This window comes from Anopheles gambiae, chromosome 3 (assembly GCF_943734735.2).
Source record: "Anopheles gambiae chromosome 3, idAnoGambNW_F1_1, whole genome shotgun sequence".
NCBI lineage: Eukaryota > Metazoa > Arthropoda > Insecta > Diptera > Culicidae > Anopheles > Anopheles gambiae.
The window spans coordinates 98,201,567-98,226,605 of NC_064602.1; the positions used below are offsets into that span (position 1 = coordinate 98,201,567).

Below are 25,039 nucleotides of genomic sequence, written 5' to 3' on the forward strand. Positions count from 1 at the left end.
AGGAGCACAGCGGAAACTGGCCCCAACTCACAGGCACTCGCTGCTTTGGTGCGCCTGGTGGATAGGCTATCAGTACAGCAGCTGGCCGTGCGTTGCACAACACTCGGCTGCACACACAGCGCCGTTATTGGGTTGGAGAGCCGTCGAAGATGTTTTGTTCACATTGGTGGACTTGTGTTTGTTTCGTACAGATCCGCGGAGAGCGCATTATTTCGCCCCACCCAACAACCCAACACCGCAACGGCTGCTCTCGCCGGCGAAGGTTTCCAAAACCCTCAAACCGCATCGGGGCAGCAGAAGCATTTCGGACAGACAGCGCACATGTACAGACACGCGCTACAGCTTCTGCTGGAAAGTTTAATTATGCTGCCCTGTTTTAATTGGACACCCGTTGCACGGTACCGGAAGTGTAGCGTATTATTGTGTGTTTTTTTTTTGCTTTGCTTTGCATGATGTGCAAACGCAAAAAGTTCCCTAATTAAATGGTTTGCTTTTCGGCGGAACCGTTGAGAGGTGTTGGGCATGCTGATAGTGTTTACGTATGTGGGACACTCTCTAATTGAGCATCAATTTTTCGGCACTTTATCAAGCACCCTGTTTATCATCAAAATGGGTCATGGAATTCGATGTTTTTTTCTTCTATTTGTTTGTGAGCTGTCATTAATTCTCCAACATTTCAAGCATAACCACAACACATCGACCACACCTAAAATACCTTAAGAATTCCTTGCCCTAAAACTTATCCCTTGCTACATTTCAATCGAGCTGTCGTTCATTATCGGCTCCATTGACTGTGATGTCCGTTGCAATCAGCTCGGAATGTGCACCATTTGCACTTCGACTTCGATTGCGGGGCTGAGGGTTCAGGTTTACTGCACGGAAAATCGAGCCCTCCCGGGTGCAAGTATGAAAACGAAAATGGCTTCGGCTAAAAAGGAGAGAAAACAACCAGTACCTTTAACCACAATTGTGTACACCAATCAACAAACGAATCGGATTGGGTGTGGAACTTTTTCCCCCTTGCAATGCTTGGTCCCGTATTCTAGGATGGCTTAGAAGAGGAGGAGCACCCCAACGGAAAGGGTGTGTGTGGAGCATGGAAACTCATCAACTTTTATCTCTGCCTTTATTCGACCATCGTCGTTTCGAGCAAAGTTTTCATTTCGTTTGGCCCTTTTCTTATGTGCTCGTTTTTCTCACTGTTTTTTTAATACATACCCCTTTTTTTGCTTCATTTTCCGTTTTCATTTTCTTCTCCCCAGAACGGACGCTCCAGCTCGGAAAGCTCCGACGAACTGGACAAATGGCAATCGATTTTCGTGGCAGTAACCGATCGAGAGCTGCGGTAAGTAAAGACCATCCGTGCCGTGCCGTGCCATGTCTCACCTCACTTGTCCGCTTGTCACGTTTGTCTTCGGGATTTTATGCTTGTCTATACCTTCCCGCTCCCTCTCCGATCCTTCTACATCTTTTCCTTTTTCCTTCCATCCGATCGTTCGAGTTTGTTTGGCGGTCGTCGGTAGAATGGAGAGTAAATTGAAACCAGCAGCCAGAAACACGGACTTTCAGCGTGTCCCTTGCGGGAAAGTTTTCCAGCCCAGCCCAGCCCGGCGTACATTACTTGGATTTGCTGCACTTTTGTTCGTTCCCATAATGGACGTATTACTGAACCGAACAGGAAAGGCACATAAAACATGCTCACTGTGCACAGCACCATGCGGGAAAAGAACGATGGATGTACCGCGTATCGTCTCAGGTTTTCTCTGTCACTTTTCACCACACCCCGTTATGGTCACACACACACACACGCTCTGGATGGTCGGAAATATATCTTCCACGTGGCGCTGGCATTCACTAAAACTTCTGCAGCCAAACCATCGCCCATGAAGATAATGTCCAGATGATTGTTTGTGGCTGTTTCGGACTGTTTCTTCCTCCTAGTGTACGCCACTTTAAGCTGGCTGGACACCTGGAGACAGATTGATCAGCTGTTGGATTTTCTGGTTGCTTTAAGAGCTTCAAATTCGCTACAATCGGACATCGAGTTCCACACCTCCACAACTTTTTTGCTTCTTTTCACATAAAGTAATTACACTTTAATGGATTAAAATATTATGAATGCTTACAATACGCAATCATTGTTCGACTCAGTGCGCCCAAACCAAACTGTTACCATCACTACCGGTTAATGTTATGATAAGTAGCGGAAAGACTTTGTCCAACTTTTACCCTTTTCCCGATGCCCGACGCCCGATGAAACCAAAATCACGTTTCCGTATGGCTAGGGAAAAACTTTGACCAAACACACATCGGTCGGAGCGGTTTTGCTCAAGACGCGGAAGCGATCCGTGACCTCCTCAGTGTACAGGAGAGCGGGCCAGGAGTCGTGGGCCCACTCCGTGACGGACGGAATAACGCATGCTTTTAGCCCGAAAGTTGATCCCTCGCGTTTGTTTGAGCGGTGGCTCCATTAAGCGTCTTGGGCTAGAGCGTTTCTTCGCATGAAATCCGTTTTACCCATTGCCGTACGGTGCGGCAGTTTGAAGTCGGCTTCCAAAAGTCGATGATTCTTCGGACGCAGAACTTTGTCTTTGGCTGGCACGCTGCAAGACTGAGGTGGGAAAGTTCGGCGCTCACTCGGTCAGGTAGAAGCAGGCAGTAGAAGCGAGGGAGCTAGGTGAAACGGTGTACTGCAGTCCGAAAAGTCACGAACACAATCTTCCGCGTACAAACCGAAGAACCGAGCAAACTTAACCGTACACACAAAACAACACATGTCTTGGCTCGTTTAGAACACTCTCTTCCCCTGGGTACTGAAACTAACACAAGTCGAACACAAATCAAGGGTTTTGGTGAGGTGGGAAGAGCGCGATTCACGCCACTAGCCGACGGCTAGGAATCGAGTTTTCACCACCAAGTTTGGCCACGATTTCCCGAAACATTGATATGCGCCCGACGCGCAAAGACAAACTCCTGCATGTGCGTCAGTGTACCACGGGCGCACGTACCGACTTTTATCTAGCGCTTATCACGCTTTTCATTCTCCTCGCCCACCCACACCTTCTCCTCCCTCGCCGTGGTAGATATTTGTTTGCCGGGAAACTGGCTGTACGATAAATTACGCATAAAATCTTGCGGTTAATAAATGTTGCATGTAGCGTGGAAGAGCAAGGCGACCCAACGGATGAACAATCCCATAATGGAGGAGGTACGGGCGGCGGTTGTAACATTTGTAATTTTACAAATACCTTTTTCCGAATCGCGTTCTACTGACTCTTGCCCCCTGCTCGAAGTGAAGGCAACGGTGGGAAGATGTACTTCCCAACCGACTTGTACGATCCTTCCGACCGTTGTCATCGATTCCAAGCTCGCTACCGCTAGGAGGAAATGAAAATTTACATCCCTTTCGGCATGTGGGTAAGCCAGTGCGAAATCTAACCGGTTGTGGAACACAGCTTTCGTATTGCCAACATCGGCGGATGGTGGTACTGGCAAAGGCTTGTTGCTTTCAAAGTAAATCCAATTACTCATTCCCTGTTTGGGGTGGTGTAGTAAAAGGGTGAAACAAAGTTCCGTTGTATGTTTTGCAACGCTTGGTAATGTTTCACGATTTTATAGTTGGGTGCCTCTGTGTCTCAAAAAATATTTGAAAAAAAGAGCCTAAAATGACGACAATAGGAAACGCAATTTCTAAAACACATTTAGAAAGTCAAACTATCGTGAATTTAACTATTGAAGTACTAATTCAACAAACATGGTCAACAAAGCAATGCTCAGCCTCAGTTACCAACTACTGGCACGCGACGAGCTCCTCTAGGGACGTTTCTCAGTTTTGCCCGGATTGTGTTTTACCTCCTAAAGACTCATCGTTCTGCTCGAATGCGAATCAGCGTTTCCAGATTGGACAAACATTCATTTGCTTCCATCTTGATAACGCCGACTGTCGGTGTGTGCGGTTGCGAAAGGATGAAATCGTAATTGTCCACAATGGCCACAAGTTGATGCAAGGGAGACGGTGGCGCCTTCCAAGCTTGAGCAATCGCACGTAACGCACTTTCGTATCTTCATTGCAAAGGACGTCACCACAAAACTCCAACCACACATACACACACATACACACAACTGTATGTACACATCTTCCAATCTCGACGGACACGAGGGAAGGTTCAGCTGTCAGCTTGATTAAGGAACCTCGGGATCAAGCATGTCTAAACTAATATCAATTCGGGGAATGTAGTTGGCACACCACGACACCAGTCAAAGGGATGGTCCGTTGGTGGTGCAGTCGTAAAAGATAATGGTGCTTCTCCGCCCTACCGTACCGAGGTTCTGGAGCAGATCAAATTGAAAGCTAGCTAGCCAGCATCGAAACCGAACCGAAGGAATGATTAATTTGATTTACCTCCTTTTCTGTGAACCTCCGCCGCTCAGGCACACACATACGACCTCCCCCTGCATTCTCGGTACGCATCCTTGGGTAATGGAACGAACCGAAGCATTTCGAGACGCATCCTTCTCAGTCGGCCCTTGCACTTGAATGGATTTCTAATTGACCAACGAAATGGAACTTGTTTGATGCCATACCGGCGACCGGGAATGTCACAATCTCGAGGAATTCCGGTGGCCAAATGTCTTAAGCCATGAATCGAACCCTTGAAGGTATTGGAAAATTGGATCCTGATGTTTGATAATTAATATACGATCGAATGGTACACGAAGCTGGAATGTCATGCTGAGTTAATTACTAGAAAGCAGGCGAGGTTTAGTATTGGGAGTTCTTTCGAGTTCAATTGGAACATAATAGCATAACAAAAGATCTTTGCTGCTCGAATATTGATAAGAAACATTTCATACTTCAACATTCACTCGCTAGAAGCAACCTAAACAACCCAAACTATTCGTTCGCTACGTAAATATGACCTGATTCTAATCAACAACCGTTTACACGAATCAAAACCATACAAACACTCACTCTCACCTCGCGCTCACTCCCTTGGAAAGCAAAATTAAGAACCTACACAACCTGTCGGGAAATTTCTTACCACGCTCAAACCGCCACCTCCAATCAAGAGACACGGTTCGGGGTCGGGACTGTACTAAATCACGTAATCTGAAACCTTCCTGTCGGCTGCGGAAAGTTTGTCGTGCAAACGGTGCGATAAATTGCCATCCGAGAGGTTTTTGGTTGAATTTACGAATCCCTTCTTCGATCATTCGCCTAACGGGTGCGCAAGCTATCAGGTGTGATTTCGTACCGCAGCGATGATGCCGTGTGAGATCGTCGGTTGGGGACAAATAAATCCCGCACCCATCCAGCGAACGAAAAGGGACCCACTCACCTTAAACGGTTTGCGATAATGAAGGTGCCGAGAACGGAATGGTGCAAATGAATAATCAAATATGTAAATATGTTTCCACCAAACAGCACTCGCTCCTACTATTGCGAGTTGTCACCTTGGAAGGGACACATTTCGAGAAGAAAGATGGAAAATCAATCGCGTATAAGCTCACAAGAAATGTTCACCTGGAAAAAAGGAAGTTTAATGAAGGAGAAACAATCTCGGTTCTGCCTCATTCTAGTAAGATGGTTGAAATAAAATAGAATACTTATAAGAAAATAATTCATAATCTTATCAGTCCGTTTACTGCGCACATTGTGTTGCTCTATTGCAAAATAGATTCATTTCAATCACAATGAGCTTCAAAAGTACCTGTAAATGGTACTCATCGAACACCTGGCAGGTTGGGCTGGCCATCCATCGTCCATCGTGCAACGCTGGCGACTGTCGTAAATCGCATCCCGACACTCTATCTCGACAAAATGCTATCATTCCATCTACTTGCTCACTGTCCTTCAGATTGCATTCAATGCATTTCGGCTGGACAGCCGCAAGCACTCTACGGACGAAGAAGGCAGCATTTTGTCTGCCTTGCGTACCCGCCTGTAAGAGCTTAATTATCGTCAAAGAAAAGCAAACAAAAAAGGACATTCAAGTACCATCCATCTAAGAAGCAGCAGCGGGTACGTCTCGGACGAAGTTTCATTCGAGATAAGGAACGTAGCGAGAAGGAGCATTTTTCAACCAGCTTTTCACCATCACACACACACACACACACAAAATGCCGGAGCTTCTCTGCCGAATGCTTCCTTAATTACTGTCAACACAAGTATTTTGTTTTGTTTAAGTTTCGGATGACTTCTTTTATGTTGCGCGCACAAACACTCCTTTCGCGCTCCGTCGTCTCCGGTGGGCTTCGACCAGACCGTTTGCCGTTGAACACTTAAATTGCATGCCGCTACATCGTGTGGACATTTGTACATTTCGGGAGAAGGTCGCTTTTCCGCCTTTTTTCCCCCATTCGATTGCTGTGCTTGTGTGAATTGCTTTCTGCTAATGTTTCGCTCCAGCACGGTGCTACTTACAACGCTGGCTGGCAAAGTGTAATGAGAATGCAATTCGTAGGAAAACGCTTTACAAAAAAAACAAGGTTTTTCGGCATTGAGCGAGGGCTGCCATAAGCGGAGAAACGGTGCTGAGTAAATGTTGACCGTTTCATGCACTCTTGTACTTGTACTGGCGCGGTGGCGCCTAGACTTTCATCTTCACCCGTATCTGTTTACCTTTTACCCTGGCGCAAGGGAAGTACCCTCCACGCACCAGGAAGCATCGTTTTTGTTGCTTCATTTGCTTCATTTTTATCTTCACCCTTTTATCGACTACGGCAACGACGAAAACCAGCTCCGTGCAAACACAACGAGCACCAAAAACTCAACCTGCTGGCCGAAGAGCATGCTGACGGTTGAATTCCATGACGGTTTTTTTGTTCCTCCGCCCAAAATGGACCCGCCATCAAACCAGTTGCAGCGGCATTTAACGTTGTGCTTCACCTTTGCCCACGATATATTTACTGATTTTTTTCTTCCACTGTTTTTGATGCTACTTTTTCGTTCTAAGAAAAATCCTTGATGGGTGGCCGAGGGCTTGCCGAGGCGGAATCTAATCTTGAAATAATTTCGCCTCCACTCTCATTTTCTCCCATGTCCTCCAGGGCAAATTGAAATATTGCAAGCACCAAGCTCATTACGAAGAAGCTAGTCGAGCGATAGAGAGAGAGAGAGAGAGAGAGAGAGAGAAAGAGACGCATAGACAGACTCGTGCAGGTTGCCGGTTCCTTTCTGTTGACCGTTGCTTTTGTCGCTACGCTTATCAAATGCTGTCCTTTTGTTTGGTTAGACATTGTGTCCAGTTTAAGGGGGGTAACAGAAGGAGGAGGATGTTTTGTATGCTTTCACTCCTATTGTTCTCTGGACTTTGTCTCGCGTTGGTGTATCCCCTACCCCATCGTACCCGGGAGGGGTCCGTTACTTTTCCCTTGCCAGTTTTGTTTGTTTTTATTTTTGTGTTGAATATTTTCCTTGCCCCAATCCTAACGCATACAATGTTGCTTCACGTTTTGTTTTTTTCTCCACATTTTCTAATTTTTTTCTTTTGTTCCTGGTTTTTCCGTACACACACATTATCATTATTATTATTATTATTATTATTATTATTATTATTTTCCACTTTACACACGCGCGTTCCGTAAACCTTTGCACCAACCGAATGCGGATGTTTCGCCATTGTTCGTTCCATGTACCGCGACGGCAGCCTGTACGAAAGTGCACCCTGGTCGGTGGAGGCGTGGAGCAGACCGTTCGAAAGCTGTCCCCTGGTGGCCACCCGCTTAGCCGGTGCGGGCAACACATCAACCGTCGGTTCCAACTCGGTAAGTACACCCACGGCGCACAGTATTTTTGCTCTGTTTGTTCTGCTGCTCTACGCAGCAGCGCCATTTTCTGTGTTCGGCCATTTTCATCATTTTATTTGGCTTTTTCCTCCCTCTCTCTCTCTCTCTCTCTCTCTCTCTCTCTCTCCTCTTCACTTTCGTGTATCTTCCTTAGAGCACCCACTCGAGCGTGTTCTGCATCCGGTGCGGTACGACACGGGGCGTCGTTAGCCATTGGCTGCGGTCCGAGACGAACCGGGACATGGCGGCGTGGGCGCGCGTGCTGGTGCAAGGCTGCCACAATGCCATCATCTGTCAGCGAGAGTTTTCCTTCCGCTGTCTCTTTCAGGTGAGTAGCAGCGGGACAAGCGTTGCCGTTTAAATCCACTATAATCAAGCTGAGTGCGCTGCGTATTGCATGCCTTTAGGCGCTGATAGAGAGTTCATGAACATAATCGGATCCTAACCGATCGGCATTGAAATGAATTCGACTGAATCATAACAATTCATTCCCCTAATGATTGCACTTATTTTGCGTTACTAGCTTCGATCTTTAAACGCCCAGCTCACACTCCCGCATCGAACAAAATTGATCCGATCCTGTATCATTCTGATAGACTGCGCTTCATTCATTCTCATTGCACCCGACTCCGCTCCTGTAAACTGTAAACGAATATTGAAAGCGCTGCTATCATGTTCCACTAAGCGTGCACAGCCGACACCTCGCACTGGGCTCCCACCGACGAGGCTAATCGTTACATAAAGCGTGATCGATTTTGCTTTAATTCCTCGCTACCCGATCCACGTTCGCGTGGCATGCTTCCAACGCTTTATCAACCGACGGTTTAATTAAAATGCTCGCCTTCATCCCAACCGAAAACCCCCGGGCCGGCACTACACAACAGTAACTACACCTTAATCCCAAATGCCCTCAGCAATATCAAAACGGATGAGTGTGTGTGTGTACGGCAAAAGAGAGAGAAAGAGAGAGAGAGAGAGAGAGAGAGAGAGAGAGAGAGAGAGAGAGAGAGAGAGAGAGAGAGAAAGCTAGAGAGATAGTTTTTAGCGCGAACGAAAAAGGAACCGTGTTTCATGCGTAAAGCTTCGGGTAGAATAGCTACGCTGGATTTGTTGGCACAACTGACCGTGTTGCTTGCTCGCGAGCCACTTTATTGACACGAGCCACATTTAGTTCGCCAATGTTTTGAGAAGCACGGCGCAAAACCATCACCACGCGGCCGCCATTGGCGTACCGTACGCCGGGCACCCGGAGGTTGAAGCTATCGAGCCATTGTTTTTTTTTTATTCCCTACCACTACCCAAGCTAATCGGCCGTTTCCGTTCTGCTCGGTTTGAGAATCGTTGGCTGCTGCCTCCACCTACCCCTCTTCAAGGCTGGAACCGTGCGTGGCAACGAGTGTTGCAATTTCCGCTGAGCGGGATTAAAATCCCGGAATCGAATTTCGCGTTAGCGCACGGTGCCGGGGGATCGGTTATTAATTGGCAAACGGGAGCGGTGGGAATCGTGCGAGCTTTCGATTGGCTTCCTTTTGCCTCATTCATTGGCATCGTGTGTACCGGTACCACAATTTGGTCTACCGTTCTGCCCTTAAGTAGTTCCACCCCGGCAAACTCCACTCCACCAGCGTGAAACGAGAAGGCAGAGGGCAAGAGTACATTTCTCGCATTACAACCACTGCTGCTGCTGCTGCTGTTGGAAGGCTATTTTTGGAACAGTTTTGCCTGGTGCCTGGGCCGTTGGTGGTGAGATGCAGATTGCACACCAACCGTGTACGCCGTGCGTGGGTGAGAAGTGCAGTCAATTTAGCGGAACCTCATCCACCGGTGCTGTCCGTGACTAAAGCGATTACGCGGGGGTGACAAAATACGACAGCTAATCGAACCAATAATTGGAATACGTGTAGCGCACCAGGTGCGTTGCGGCGAGGTGAACGGGATTAACAGTGCCACCCTCGGTGGATGAAGGGCTCCGATCCGATGATGTTTTGGTGACAGTTTTCATCATACACTCATGCACACACACACTCACCGACATATAGTCATGTAATCTAGACGATTTTTTCCATCAGGAAAAAGAAGAAAATGCACGTACAATATTCTTTCAATTACGTCTTTGCTCTGCCTCGATTCCACAGGGACGCCCTTGTCAATTAATCGTGCACCTGGACCGTGGATTTACGCTGCTAGACAGCGGGCTTGGTCCGGCTTCGAAAGCCCTCTGGACATTCCCATTCGACAAGCTGAAAGGTTCGGCCGACGATGGCAACAAGCTGCTGTACCTTGACTTCTCCGGCACGGAGGACGGTGCGGAACTGGTAAGTCGCTCTCAATGGTCTCCACGGCCCAACAACCACCAGCGAATAGCAGCCATGGTACCTCGCACTAAGGATGTGTGATTCTCGGCACTAACATTTCAAATCTTTCTTCCCCTCTCCCCTATTTTGTGTATCCCTACCCTCACCAGGAGCTGGACATGGAGTGCTGTCCCAAGCCGGTAGTGTTCGTGCTTCACAACTGTCTGTCGGCAAAGGTGCACTCGCTAGCATAAGCGTCCCTCGGCGCACTCGGAGGTGGTATTACAACCGGTTTAGCTGTTTACCATTTTTACTGAGCCGCCCGTCTGTAGCAGGTACGAACGGTAGAGTACTCCTGCGGGTGTCATTGGCGCGTGAGTGCTTCGCTGAGCGAGCGGATGGCACGAAACACAGACGCGCACACACACAGAGCCGCGCTCGTCCTTTTGATGTAATCTGTAAATATGGTCACCCAATTGTCAGCCTCGGCCAGCTAAGAGCCCACGTGCAAGGAGCTTTTTGCACTCCACGTGTGTGTGTGTGTAAGGAGTGACGGAGTCATGTTATAGGGCAAGGTCGTCCGAATCTTGAACCGTAAGCCGTACCACGGGCAGATGGTTCGTTCGTATGTTATTTGTTTGCATTCATTATAATAATGTTGAGTTTTGTTCTGTTTGTCGTAGTTTGTAGTGTAATAAACAGTGTTTTAGCGGGAAAGTCACACGGTCGATCAGTTTCGTGACAAGATGCGGCTAACGCACTGCTCTCTATCCGTCATAGTAAATTATTTTGTAGCGCAAAATGGCTAGTATCAGCTTGTAGGAAAAGAATGTAAGTTTGTCCTGAACATTATTTCATTCGTATCAACCCGAAATTTGTCAGCGGGTTTTGTGTTGTAAGTCACCATCCAGTATTTGACGTCATACAGTCCCCCCCCCTGAAACGCCCACACGATAGCTTATGACGTCACGCTCGCCGTACTTCTATGCTCGCCCACCTATTTATTCCGCTGCCGGCAATTGGCAACATGAGGAATCTCTTTGCATAATTTTAAGACTTTGATCGACGATGTCAATCGGTGGATTAAATTAACGCCACGCCAAGCTCTAAGCGGACTAACTAGACTAACTTTTCCGCCGTAGGTGTATGTATACCTGTCAGAATGCGTCCGAAGGCGCCACGTGTTCTGCAACGGTGCGCATTTTTTTGTGACAAGCATGGCGGAAGCACAGGTATCGTCTTCATTCGGCTCAAAGCGTATTCTTTTTTCGCCCTCTTTTTCTTTTTTTTGTATTTTTGTTTAGAAACATACTGCTCCTAAGCGAGCCGTTGCTATCGCGCTTTGAGAATATCGATTTTAAGCAAAGAAAAACAAGCCACACCATTGATTGATGTATCGAAATTAGAAAACTTTCACAACGGCTCTTCACGCTTGAAGTGTGTTGTTAGGGCTAAAGCGGTTGTTTTATGGAGTTGGGGATAGAAAGTTGCTTCTCTACTTTCCGAGGGGCAAAAGAGAGAATGAAAAGTTTGACAGTAATTACCTATACATTTACGTACTGCTTCATTTTCATCTTATATTCTTCCTTCAATATCCCGTTTCATTTCTGTTCCAATTGCGTTTATAATTCAAAGCCAATACGCGTACATCAGGAGACATCACATCCCTCATATCCATGATGTTGTTAAACGTCTTCCCAATAATTCACACACTCACACATATCGTTCTCTTCTGTATTCGACAAACCAAGACGAATGTTAAATCCATTAAAAGCAATCGAAAATACCCATAGGCAAAGATAATGCATAGTTCTAGCAGCAAGACTACCATCAAGCAATTGAAAAGAGCTTCCCTAATTGCATGGGGTCAACACCAATAGAAGCAATGTGACGCAGAGACTGGAATGATGATGCAAAATAAATTGATTTGTGTAACATATCTGGGAAGGGAAAAAGGAGTACATGTGCAAAGCTGCTGCAAATCAATTCATGCTACAGAAAACCGAATGCAAAGAAAGAAGCGAATGAACATAACAGTGGCGAAACGAACGGGCTAAAGCGCAAGCATGCATTGTTGAGTTTGTGTTTGTAAAATCTACTACTGTTCACTTGGAGTCGAGTTCACTATTAGACCATTTTCGTTTCTTGTTAACAGACGCCCTTCTCCCACGGTACGAATTGTCAGCATATCCGCAAGGGATAAGTGTTCCATCCATCATCGTAACTGGCGCAGGAAACATGTGTTACTATGCAAGGGCATTCTCTCGGCCCAGAGCACGCAATCAATTCGAAGCGTTAACAACAACAGTTCGGTTAGGTTGTCGTTACAAGAACCATTTAATACGTTGGGGACTGGAAAAGATTCAATTTTTACTTCACTCTCCGCCCGGCGTATGCATAAAACGATGATGGATGGGATGAGACGATCAGTGGTGAGATCACAGGACGCCCGAAAAACGTTCATAGCATCATATCAAGCTGTACACTCCTAGCGTAAGTTCTTATCTCGAGCGCGTTCAGAAATGATATTAAACCGATCACATTTCCATACGATAAGCAAGATTGATCTTTCTTCCCTAATCGAACCATCTCTCTGTAAATAAATCTCTCTTTCTTACTCCCTACAACACCCATCGCGGGTTCCCTCGTTTGCCAAGCGAAGGAAGTGCATCTGAGAGGAACAGTACCTTCAACTAATGAATAATAAGTACATTAGGCGCGCGCACACACACACAGCAGAGTTACAGCTTTTGCCAGTGTAATCAAATGAGTTTGATGTGTGTGGTGTGATGATCCTGAAGATTCCATAAGTGTTTTTGTGTGTAAGTGTACATGATCTTTATAGTCAGATGTAGCTGAAACAAACTAAACGCTGTAGAATACTGAAAGCAGTTGATGGCAATGCAAACGAAAGTTTTTGCTTCCCAAAGGTTGCAAAACAAACTTAGGCGTAAACAAGAGTCTTGGCAGATTACAAGAAGTTTGATAAGCTGACCGATAGAGCAAAACCCGTTTTACATCGGATGAAAACACATTGCAGAAAAGGAAAAGAAAACCAAAGTTGTACTTTAAGTGTGACGTTTGCTAGCCATCTTAACTCATCAACCGGTGCAGTAGAGGAACCTTGTACTTTGTCTTTCTTCCTAAAACTGTACGTCGTGTAAACATGTTCCATGTAGATGTAAAGTGATGCAGTGCATTGTATGGTGGAAAAAATAGTAGCAAGCAAATGTAAGAAATCGAAATGCTGACATAGCACGCTGAACACAGCAAAAAAGCGAGCGAATGATTGTCGATACGCTCTTCGGTTGAGTCATACGATATAAATCGAACGGAATATAATTCGATGATACATTCGAATATCTTCTTTTTTCTCAAATCTGATTGTAAACGACAGCGAGACAGCGAGGCAGCGCGAGAGAAAAAGAGATAGAGAGAGAGAGAGAGAAAGAGAGAGAGAGAGAGAGAGAGAATTTAAGCAGTTACTAGAGAAAGCATTTTGTGGTGATGTTAGTATGGAAATGGAACATTAGTAGAAAGTATCTAAACGACTCGCTAGAGAATTCAAATCAGTAAGGTTGAAACAAAAAAAAACTCAACTAATTTGTAATCAAATTTAAAGCAATTAGACAAAAAATGTATGTAATAGAACTAATGCGTATGAAAGTTTAGCGAAGTACATGCATACAAACGAAAAGAAGAATGGTAAAGCATTTTGAGAAGAGCAGTGAAACACAAATCCAAAATTGTACGGAAATGTCTTCAAATCAATCTTTTTTCTCTTTATCAAACAAAAAAAAAACACACACATACACACTATTACAAGCTGGTTCAAGCAGCTTCCTAACACCATACTAAGCATTAATACTATACAGTGTTGAAGGATAGTAACAGCAGAACAGAACGAATAGAGTGGAAAAGAAACCGTGTGCGGACGGCCAGAAGGAAACCGAAAGAGGGGAAAAGCTACTAATCATTACGAAAGTCAAAAGGGCTTGCCAGTAAGTCCACCAGGAAAAAAAATCAAAAATAAAACAAATTGTATCATAATTGCTGACATTGCGGTGCGTGTTTGCGTGTGATTTGTTTACCGAAAGAAATGGAGGTTTCACGAAATAATGAGCTTTATTTAAATGTATTGAACTCATCTTTTTCAGCAGTATGCTTTGGTTAATGGAAATATCGTATGTTTTGGTTTTGTAGCAACTATCCCATTCCTAGGGATTCACAAACGTTGCAAACTTCACAAGCCAGAGAATTTAATTCATGCCCCATTAATAATTTCATATTTTATTGAATTAAATGCATCGCCGAGCCTGATGCGTATTTTTTCTTCTTTGAACCGCTCGGCTATTCTATTTTACATGTAATGTCGCCCGCTTTTGGACGGTTCAATCCATCGGAGCGTAATTTACCTATAATTGAATTGTACAATTACAATGCACCGTAAGCCTATTTAGCTTCACGACAAAAAGGCTATTCATCAATGACACTGACGGGGCAGATTATCAAACAGTTAATGAGCAAATTGCTAGCGTACGCGTTGGCTCGGAATGGTGACTATGGCATTAAATCAATGGCAGGTTTCAACGATAGTCACGTTAAAGCTATTCACTTTAGAATGTATTTTTCTGTATGATTTGTATTTCTGCTTAACGCAGAAGCTGTATCTTCCACATCTATTTCAAATAATAATCTAATTGAAAGCAGGTTCATAATAAAAGGAAATGGCACGATTAAAATTACCAACTACAAAACGCACTGAAAGCGTGGGCTTGAAATTTCCCTCGAGAAGACATTTCACGGGAAATGCTTATTAACAAGCATAAAGTTGATTAAATCGGCCATCTATTGCCGATCGCAACGATACAATTGCAACCCACGCTTTAATGCCACCCAGAAACCCAAACACCGAACCGTGCCGAAAATTACATAAACCCACTCGGGAAATCATCAAACCTGTGGAGCCCACGCCGAAAATTCAACGTCGATGATGAACCAATGCGAAACTTTTCCCAACCACTCTCACAGAGAGAGAGAGAGAGGCACACAAAAGTGTAGTGCCCCGTTCGAAGCGACAACGTGATTAGGTGCTTTAAAAACCGGATCGCAATCACCCCATCGCTGCTCGGGTAGGCATGACTAGCTGCCCTGCACCGGTCATGATCGGACGAATGTCGAATTCGATTTTATCTGTGTCAAAGTTTTTCTTGGAAGGAAAGATTCACCCGATAGTACCAAGAAAAACAGAAAAGCCCAACCAAAGTGCACAAACAGTTGCGGCTTATTGCGGCGTGGAAAAGCTCTTCCCCTGGCTGGCTGGAAGAGATTTTGCTCCGTGTCGGTGGTACTGTATACGCCTCCGCTTCCGATCCGGCACCGGTTGCGACCAAACTGCGCTTCGCAGCCGGATTTGAGGAGGATTAGTTTCGCTGTCTATGAACCACTCGGAGGGGATGAAGAATCATTGCGCCCCGTGATAGACGAACAATATACTTTTAGTGAGTCATTCAACCCTTCAGTTATCACGAATCTATTTCGGTTTCTCATTTCCATTTAGGATGAGCACTTGATCTAAGCCCTCCCCCGATACCGCCTTCCTTCCAACCGTTGGTTGGTGTTATTTAATTCATGCACAACTTTGTTGTTGCTGGCGGGTCGTGTCATAAAGCGGAATACAACCCGGAGAGCCTCGCTGCTTCGTTTGCTCCCCGCCATCACACGGAGGGCGCATTTTCGGTACAGCTTTGCCACAGCAGGGTGATCCAGGGCTTCCGGCAGATCGATACATCGCTCGTTGCTCGATTGCATCCGGTGCTTCAGCTGATTGGATTTCCATTATCGACTACTATCGTTGCCCAGCCGGAAGTGGATAGAGCTGAAGGAGCATAGAAAAAGGGTACAGGGCCCGGAATCGCTTTCCGATAGACTAATACATCTCGGTCCCGTGCTCAGAGGATGGGAGATGATAGCCTGGCTTTACCGTAATCGAAAATTGACACCATTTTACTTCATCCCTCTGTTCGGGTTCACAGCCACATGGGCTCCACTGCTTAAGAAAATGTAAATTACATACTTTGGGTAACTATTATTTAAAACCCGCTCGCTTCAAATCACTTTTACAGATCATACCTGCATTTTACCTTTTCATCTCTTTCTTATGTAAAAAAAAATATTCAAAATTGGTAAGTAGAGGTAATACTTCATCTCTGCATGTTTTGCATCACTGACCCACACTAAAACACCGATCTTTGAACTTTCAAAGCCCCGGGAGAACGACCACATCTGTTTGCGCAGCACCCTACCCCAGTAAACCCACACGAGCGCCGCAAACATAACACAAACACCTGTGCTTTCAACCCATTCCGTTCCCGAGCGTGCGAGCAAGGCTCATTTGGCTCATCTCTTGCTCCGAAATGATTTATGCTGTTTTGAAGTAGACCTCTCCACCCACCGTATGATATATTTTTTCCCGGGGTTTTTGCACTTTTCTAGAGCAAGAGCTTTTCAATTATTCTTGCTTTTTTTCGGCCCGATGTTTTGCCTTTATGTCCTTTTCGTTTTTTTCCCCCACGAGCAGCATCGGTAACACCAACACACAACATGAGAAAGCACCACTAGGACTGCGCAACATACATTAAAACCGAATGCAAACAAAACCTTTTGCAAGCGGTTCGTGTACACACTCTCGTACGAGCGCGACGCGTGTCCAGTTTTTCCACTGGCCAGTAATTAAACTTCCATTTTTGCCAGGAATGCGTACACCTTCCCTTTCCGTTTCTCTCTGCTGAATGGGGAAGTGTTCTGGAATGTGTTGCACCGGATTGTGCGGGACAAATGAGAAAAAGGTGAAAGGAAGCTTGTACTTGCATTTTCCTTTCTCACCATATCGCGCGCACGTGTGTGTGTGTGTGTTTCGTTTTCGTTTCTTTTTGTGGCTCAATTTTTCATTCATTATTTATTTTTAATTACCATCAGTGTGCCGGTGATTTTCACAAATTTTGAAAAAAAAAATTGCTCGCCATGGTCGCAAAAAAGCATAACGGTGAGCATTGGGGATGTTTCTTTTCTCTCTAGCTTAGTGCAGTTTTTGTATACATGCAGATATGCCGGTCCGAATTCGGAAATCACAAACCGAAAATTACATTTACGGATTTTGTTTAGACGTGACCGGTCAAGCGCCTAGCGTCGTGTTTTATCGTACAAGAGGGGGAAAAGAGCTTTCACCTACCGTTTTTGGCCTTCATTTTGATAGTCATTTGACGTCGCTTCAAACCAATGCAGCATCGCTGTCCGCTGGTAATATTTCGCACTTTAAACCTGCAAAGGAAACATATTGTCGATGGTCAGTTCGGTCATTGCTCTGAAATAGCCCCCGGTGGTCTGTACCAAAAAATAAAGCACCTCTAAGCATGGAAGATACTGTACCAAGGCGGCTTCTGCAACACCGGGCTCAACCGGACAGCTAAATGTAAATAAATAAATGCATCGGTCGAGCGAATCGGTTCCAAATTGAATTAATTACGAATCACTGAGGCAAGCGGTGAGCTTCAACTTAAGCATTAAACGATTTCTCTCCGCTGGCTTTACAAGCGGCGATGGCACACCAAAAAGATGAGGTGGTAAGGTCGATGCTGATCGAAATCCGCTACCGCGGGGTTTGGGCAAATTGCACACATATGGGGTGGCGTTTCTCCGTAGCGAGCTTTCGGCATTCGGGTGGATCACCGATTGATTAGGCCATTTTACAGCGGAATGCAGCGGCATCGTTAGCCATCGACGAACGGGACATAACAAACCGGGTAGCAAAATAAAACACAACATTCACTAGTTCACACATGAACCGTATCGCAGTTTGAAGTTGTACGTATTCTTCTTCACTTTGTAGCAATTGAACTGACTGACTACTGTTGCGAGTGCGGTCATTGTTTATCCGTTCAGCTTTGCTTGCACCATCAGTAAACATTGTGTTCGACGTTCGACGCTTTTGCCACTTTGATCCCTCACGAACTTTGATCGCTTCTTGAACGAATAGGTGTACAAAACACTTGTAGAACAGAATATTACTTTTTCATTTCACAATTTAATGAAAAACACAACGAAAAACTGCAGCTGCACCGAGATAGTTGCGGTGCCAGTTGTTTACTTTTCCTTTGACAGGTGAGATGAACGAGAGAAATACGTGACAAGCTATTTCTGCAAAGATCTGCTAACATCTGCGCCATCTAGTGGCAAATTGGTGCAATTGCTTTTCCTGTATTTTGTGTAGCAGTTTTAACTGCGCATCACTTTACTAACAATCGTCCATGCGTAAACACTAAATCGCTCAGCTGTAATCATAAATGTACAAAATACTTCTGATATTCTCCCCCCATGCATTCTGCCGTCTTCAGCAAGTGTGTCGAAACATGAAAAACACACATGTTAACCGGTAAAAACGGTACAACCAGTGTCCTTCACGACTCGTTTCCGCCTGTGCATTGGTTGTACCGTAACCGTGCTTGCGAAAATTTACAAACAGCTACCGAAACAGCTCCAATCCTCCCATCCCCGTGCCCGGGCTCGGAAGGCGTTTTATGAATGTTTTATCATTATTTAATTTATTCAATGATTAATGTATCGGCAGATGATGCCAATATTGGGTGTTCGAGCTTCGTTCGGTTAATGTGTACCTTCGGTCGGTTTTACGCAAACGAACGAAAGCAAAATTGAAGAGCAAAAATAACAGGACAAACAGACAGATACTGCGTGGGGGGAGGGGGGGGGGTGAAATTTCCGGTTGCACCCTGCTTGCGCACAGCAAACGTCCACGTTACTCCAATGCACATTCCTACCATCAGCTTGGTCGTGCGGCAGTGTTGCGCTACTCGGTGGGTAATATATTTTATTTTGATTTTCCCGCCCTGTTCGGGGGCCATATTTTACTGCAAAGCAAAACACGAAAAATGCGGCACTGTGATTAAATAACGGGGAGTGAGGTTGACTTTAACGGAGAAACACAAATCATGTGATGTGTGCGAAAATTGGCTATGATTTCGTAATGCTTGCCGAAAGCGAAGCGGTACGGCAGGGGAGTGTAATGAATGTGTTTTACGTACCGGCGGATCAACTGAAGCTTTATTAGTTCCGATTTAAAGGCATGCCAGTAAATCGGTACGCTGTTGGAGAGCTTTTTTTGTTGTTGTTGATTCCATCCAGGCAAAGCCACTGCTCGTTGTCTTTTTTTATTTGAAAACGGTATCATAAAAGATGATGAGAATGATGGGATGTTGTTTATCCCAGCAAAGCATACTTACACCAGCAAAGCCACCCCATAGAATACTAAGCGCATCAATTCATCAACTTTCAATCTCACCTTCCTCACATTCATCGCATTTCATTCCGAATAATCAACGATAAATGCTCTGCCACAAAAGCCACCCGCAGAGTCAGTAGAGGGCAATGCACTTTGCGCCTTTGTTCACGGAAAGCTTTTCCATTTGTTGTTTTATTTTGTTGTTGCTCCAAGAAGCATTGGGACGATTTTAAAAGGTTCTCAGCATCAGCCACTGCACCCGCAGCCGCCCATTTCAGCGCAGGATGCAGCAAATAAGTGATGAAACAGATACAATAGAATACACTCTAAACAAAGCGAGATCTCGCTCAAGCAGTGCGTCAATGGAGCATCATCGACACCTTCTCATTATAGTCATCGTCGGCATCATCATCATCGCGACGAAAGCAAAGCACCGGGGCTTTATCTTTGCACCGGTGAAAAATGCAAGCGATAAATTACGCAGACCATGGCTACAAGGGGCACCATGGCGCAAAAACAAACATCAGCGGGCCAACTCCCGGATAGGAATAAATTATACCACATTTAAATGAAGTATTGAAACATTAAGAAACGGCAAGAGCGGGAAGTTGGCGTGGAATTATTGGCAAGTGCTCGTTGCCAGCAGAAAGACATCCAGGTAAAAGTTGGAGGATATTGTTTAGATTATGGAAAAGTTTGCAAAGATTTCCACGATCGAATTTTAGGTAATGGCCCCTTGCGACACATATATTTAAACATATTGTGAGAAATATTTTTACGGCTTTGTCTTATGGTTAAGATAAGTTTGTGCTGCTTATTCTGCCTCTAAGCTTCAATTCCATTGATGAATCAAGCTCATAAAAGCTCAGCCAACGCGCAGTAGATAGCGGAGGTGTTAAGTGTGGGTAATAATCAAGCATTCGTAGATGAAGCATTGAGCTCTAAAAGCTACACTTCTACACCTAAGCGAAACTCGCACCGAGCTGAGCAAACACTCATCAATCACAAGGACGTCTGAGAATCAGCTGCAACGAAACGCAGATGCCGTCGTTTAACCTACGCAGACCGCTTTGGCGTAGCTTCCCGATGTTACCCCGGGGCTAGTGACAGATGTGGTCCATTTTTATTATTTCCATTTGGGCTAGAATAAAGTCTCATGAAAATAATGCACCACCATTTAAGTTAATTTTCAGCAACACTCGTACAGCGACCTACAGCGATCAAATAATTCTAAATAAAAACTTCAATTGTACACTCCTTTACGGTGATGTGACACGTGTGCTTATGTGACATACGAGCAACTTGGTAACATATCCTTTTACTTTGTGTTGGAATGTTTCCTTTTTTTGTTCCCTCCCCAACCTAACCGCAAACAGAGCTGACTTACAACCACCCCCACCCCTCCTCCCACACACACACATACAATGCAAGCATCAATTGCACTGGAAGGACAAGGAATTTTCATTCCCTCCCCCACTGTGCTAGTAGAATAGCTAGTAAAACATTCCTTTACACGGGACGGCCACCGCCACCGCTCGGTGGTTTCGCGGTCTGGCGACGTATCGTTTCAGCTTCGGAAAGTGCACTAAAATCCACCAATAGCCGGATGCCAATACGATCCCCAACCGTAAAAGCTGTGCAGTGGGTGTAGGGTGCAGTGTTTTCTTGATCTTTGGCAGTGCAGTTTCGCGAATGCAGTTTCGTAACCACAAACCCGCCACGGCAAATGTTGTGTATCCGGTGCCACAGAGGCTAGGGCCTTGCAATGGATGACAAATGACATGAGTTATTTCGTTCCAACTTTTAACCGCAAACATTTCTCTTCGCCTCAACTATTATTGCACCCGGGCGTGAGCTATGGTTTTTGTTTGCTTTGCAGGCGATAAGAACTGGTTTGCCGTTTATATTTGTTACAGCGTGCCATTTTCTTGCACCGCAGAGAAAGGTTTGTTTTTTCTTGTTTTCTGCTGTTATTCTTGGCACTTTACACGGCTAAATAAATTTGCTATAAATACAGTACCATTTGGATTGAAGAATGTTTTCATTGTGAAATAGCTTTCACTGGAGGAATGAAATTGTGTGGTGAAAAGAACAGGAGCATTCAATCCCCTTTCTCGGACTACCCCCCGGAGGCTTATCGCTGTGGCATCGTTTTAAGCTAATTTTCACGTCTCCGGCTTGATGAAAATTTTGCAGAGAATCTTTCGCAAAAGCCACTCTCACACCATCTGCCCCAAGACAAAGTGATTTATTTAAGCTGCGTATGAGCTCGTCTGGTCGGAAAATTGATTTAACAATAATACGTATCCTTATCCTTCGCTGCCCGTCCTGCGACACTGCTTCAAAATCAGGTTTATATTATCCATCCCTGTCCGCGTCTCACCACAATCCCCAAACACCGACCCAGAGCGCACTGACGAGACAAATGTATTTATGTGAAGCGGAAAAAAACAACTCACGGATCGGTAAGGGAGATCAGGGGACGAGGCGAGGGACTTGTCGTGCTTCGTTCCCCCAGGCTTTGGAACAAACGCTTGGCCTAATGCTTACCAGATACCAGACCAGACGGATGAGCGGACCACGGGATGAAGCAGCAATTCTCCAGAGATTCGTCGAGTTCCAGTTTCATCGCAAACAACAACCATTATTGGCACAGATTGCTCGTTACGTTCCGCCACAGTTCGAAGCTCAGCAATGAGTTATTTTTCCCACAATTTTCCCCATCACGCTATCTCGTTCATTCGCACTAAACGCTTGCAATACGGGGACATGGTTTTAGTCCCCCTGCGGGCAGGCAAGCTGTTTCACTACGGCCTAAGCGGCGAAGCTAACGAACCCGACGCTCTTGGTGGCAGTCTCGTTGGTGGCCAACGAGACTGCCCGTGGTCTGTGGTGGTAGAATGATATGGTAAAAACTCCCCGAGGAAATTAAATTTTATGGATATTCATATTTAAACAATATCTCAAAAGAAGACTTCATTTAGTCCTCGTGAATCCACAGCATTACCCAATTGCCATGGCAGAATTTGAGACTGTCTAGACAGTCATAGAATTAGCGCCTTGTTTCAGCTAGAAGCTTTCGAGAATTCGGGTCTTCAACCATTGTGGAATTCTTGAATAAAGTCTTTACGTGTGTAGTAACTGGTACACAACTAAATCTGTATTCAGCTTTCAACTAAGCAAAAACACTCTCGTACGCACGACAGCTACCCTAATGGATGGAAAATGTGCGTTTCGTTACTTCCCGAAAGCTTATCGCCACACTCCATTGGACCTAGGGACGCCGACGGAAACGCAAGTCCTTCGCAACGACACACACAACCGACTGCATAAATTCCATACAGTTCACCATTTTCCTTCATTCCTGGATTATCTCCAAACCGGCAAGTTCCCGCCTATAAAACCAGCTTTGTGAGAATTTCTAACACACCCGCCCACCCACCCGTGTATGTGTGTATGGCAACTAAATGCCACAAAAATGGCATTCCAAACAGGAGTGTGTTTTGGTTTTGTTTCAGCTGCGTGTGAGTACGCGAACACTCCAATAGCCTAAAAGTGCCGTATAAGTGTGTTGAGAAACAGGACTCGCAGCGTAATCGATATCGGATCTCCATAATCGCGGCCACGTTCCGTTCCCGCCGACGGAAGTATCGGGGAGTGAAAAAGTATCCCCAAAACTCCATCATTGACATCTGCCAAGGTTTTTCAGTGTCGTTGAGCTTTCCCCGGCCATCCTCCAGGGCGGTTTGTGTTTTATCTTCATCTTTAACTTGGAAACTCACCCGAATTTCATCTCCGAATCGTGTATCAACAAAACGCAGCCGAAAACGGAAGCGAAGGATTTAAATAACACCAAAACCACCGTTGAACTGAAGGGCCGGTGCAAAGTCGCAAGAGGCTCGAGAAAACTCAGCTAAACATGAAACCGAGCTGGTGTGTCCTTGCTGTTCGGTGAATGGAATCGTTCGGGAGCTTTTATTGATGCTATTCTTTTGTCTTTTTGCTCTTCCACCGCACTGACCCGCCCGTTGCTTTTTTCGCTTCCTCTCCCACGGGAGGTGTATCATTCCCACCGTTTCCACCCGGCGCCAACGGACGCCGCACGGACGCGGTGAGAAATGAAGCAGCCGGAATTGGAACGTGTTGGCTGAGGGCGATTTTCCCTTGCCGGATTCGAATACATATTCATGATAGATAATCATAATAATTCCTGACACATCAATAACCATCAATATTCCGTTCGGTGTTCTGCCCGCATTCTTCTTCGTTGGCTTGGCCATTTCGCTGCCATCGGCTGTGACAGCGTTTTGAATAATTTTGGACACCCGTTTCGGATCGTTTTCCCAGTGCACTCGGTCATATCCCCAGTTCGTGCATTATCAAGACAGGAACATACCAAACACATCGATCAGTTTTGGAGAAACGTTTATTAACGTCCAATCGTTTGAAATGCAATAATACAAATTCCAGATTCTCTTCATTGCAAAACTGATATTAACTTTCCCATTCCATCAATCAACTCACTGCTGTTCCCGAGCATATGTAAGTGATTAAGAAACTGACGTCGACCGACTTTTAACTGTCATGCATCACGCCCTAAACCGCCACTCGTCGAGACCAACAAATCACCAACTTTCAGAGCAAAGAGCAAACAAATTCATGCCAAGCAAAAAAAAAGGGAGCAACCAAGATAAGAAAACAAAAACATTCCCAAAAGAGGAACAAGTTGTTGGTTATGAATAATTTCATCTTCTCACATGCGAGGCTCGTTGTTGACAGGCAACATGCACTACTAAGTCAAAACCGGCACGTTGCGGGCGAGACAGAAGGAGAGAGAAGGAGTGGCTGCTGCTGCAGTGACAACTACCGAAACGAAGTGCACCATCCATCACGTACACGGTCGGAGGACTGCGGCCAGCTCATTAGACGAAAACCCCGGAACACTGCTGACGGTCTGCATTCATTCGGGGCCGCCCCAGACACGGCAAACCCATTTTCGGGAAGCGAGCAGTCATTTTCAATTTGCTTTACCTCGTCAAGAGAAAATGGGAAAATCGTGCACATAATCATTGTAGGTCGCACTCTCTGTGAAGGTGGAAGCGGAAACCGAGGGACGTGATAGGGCAGCGACAGGACGAAGGATCATAATCGAGCTCACAGCCTAGCAACGTGGCAGATGTGCTAGTGTGGAACCCAGGGTAAAGAATATGGTAGTGCTACACGACAACAGCAGCCAAAAACACGAACAAAAGCCTGTCGTAAAAGAGGTCTACCTCTTTAAAACTTCACTAAACCACCAAGGCCACATATGCATTATGATGCATAATGAAACACTTTTTAATCTGTTTCACTGTCCCCATCTCTCTCCTTCTTGCAACTCGTTTGTTACTAACATAGCAGAGACTTATGTTGGCTATTTTCCGTTGAAATCGTGCGAGAGATACAGCTTGGATCAACGGTTAACATTTATCTTGCTAAAACTGCCACAACCAAAACACTTACGATCGATTGTGCTGCTGCTCGGCCAAATGGGACGCGTCCTAGATGCGCCACACAAAATTTAGTACCGAAATTAAATTAACCCATTAATTATGGTCCACATGCTGAGGCAGAAGATAAAATGTGCCTCATAGAATTGAGGTTAGTAGCTCACCCTTTGCTA

General features: G+C 45.4%; 2 protein-coding genes across 6 annotated transcripts in view; one reads left to right on the plus strand and one right to left on the minus strand.

Annotated features, from left to right (window-relative positions):
- Window positions 1-14,139, plus strand: part of LOC1280355 (beta-1-syntrophin) — a 100,000-nt gene extending 85,861 nt beyond the window's left edge. For all 4 annotated transcript variants that reach the window (XM_061659321.1, XM_061659320.1, XM_061659318.1 and 1 more), the window contains exons 8-12: window positions 1,263-1,345; window positions 7,650-7,767; window positions 7,943-8,116; window positions 9,924-10,103; window positions 10,253-14,139. In XM_061659321.1, coding sequence (XP_061515305.1) covers window positions 1,263-1,345; window positions 7,650-7,767; window positions 7,943-8,116; window positions 9,924-10,103; window positions 10,253-10,336 — 639 coding nt within the window. In that variant the 3' untranslated portion in view covers window positions 10,337-14,139. The remainder of the gene's footprint in view (window positions 1-1,262; window positions 1,346-7,649; window positions 7,768-7,942; window positions 8,117-9,923; window positions 10,104-10,252) is intronic.
- LOC3291563 (transcription factor mef2A) overlaps window positions 1-18,235 on the minus strand; it is a 114,666-nt gene extending 96,431 nt beyond the window's left edge. The window contains exons 1-2 of one of the 2 annotated variants that reach the window (XM_061659313.1): window positions 17,511-18,235; window positions 17,314-17,402 (exon numbers count right to left, since the gene is read on the minus strand). In XM_061659313.1, coding sequence (XP_061515297.1) covers window positions 17,314-17,341 — 28 coding nt within the window. In that variant the 5' untranslated portion in view covers window positions 17,342-17,402; window positions 17,511-18,235. Of the gene's footprint in view, window positions 1-17,313; window positions 17,403-17,486 lie in introns of both variants that reach the window. The other variant, XM_061659314.1, reaches the window with a different exon arrangement.
- Between the last annotated feature and the right edge of the window lie 6,804 nt (window positions 18,236-25,039).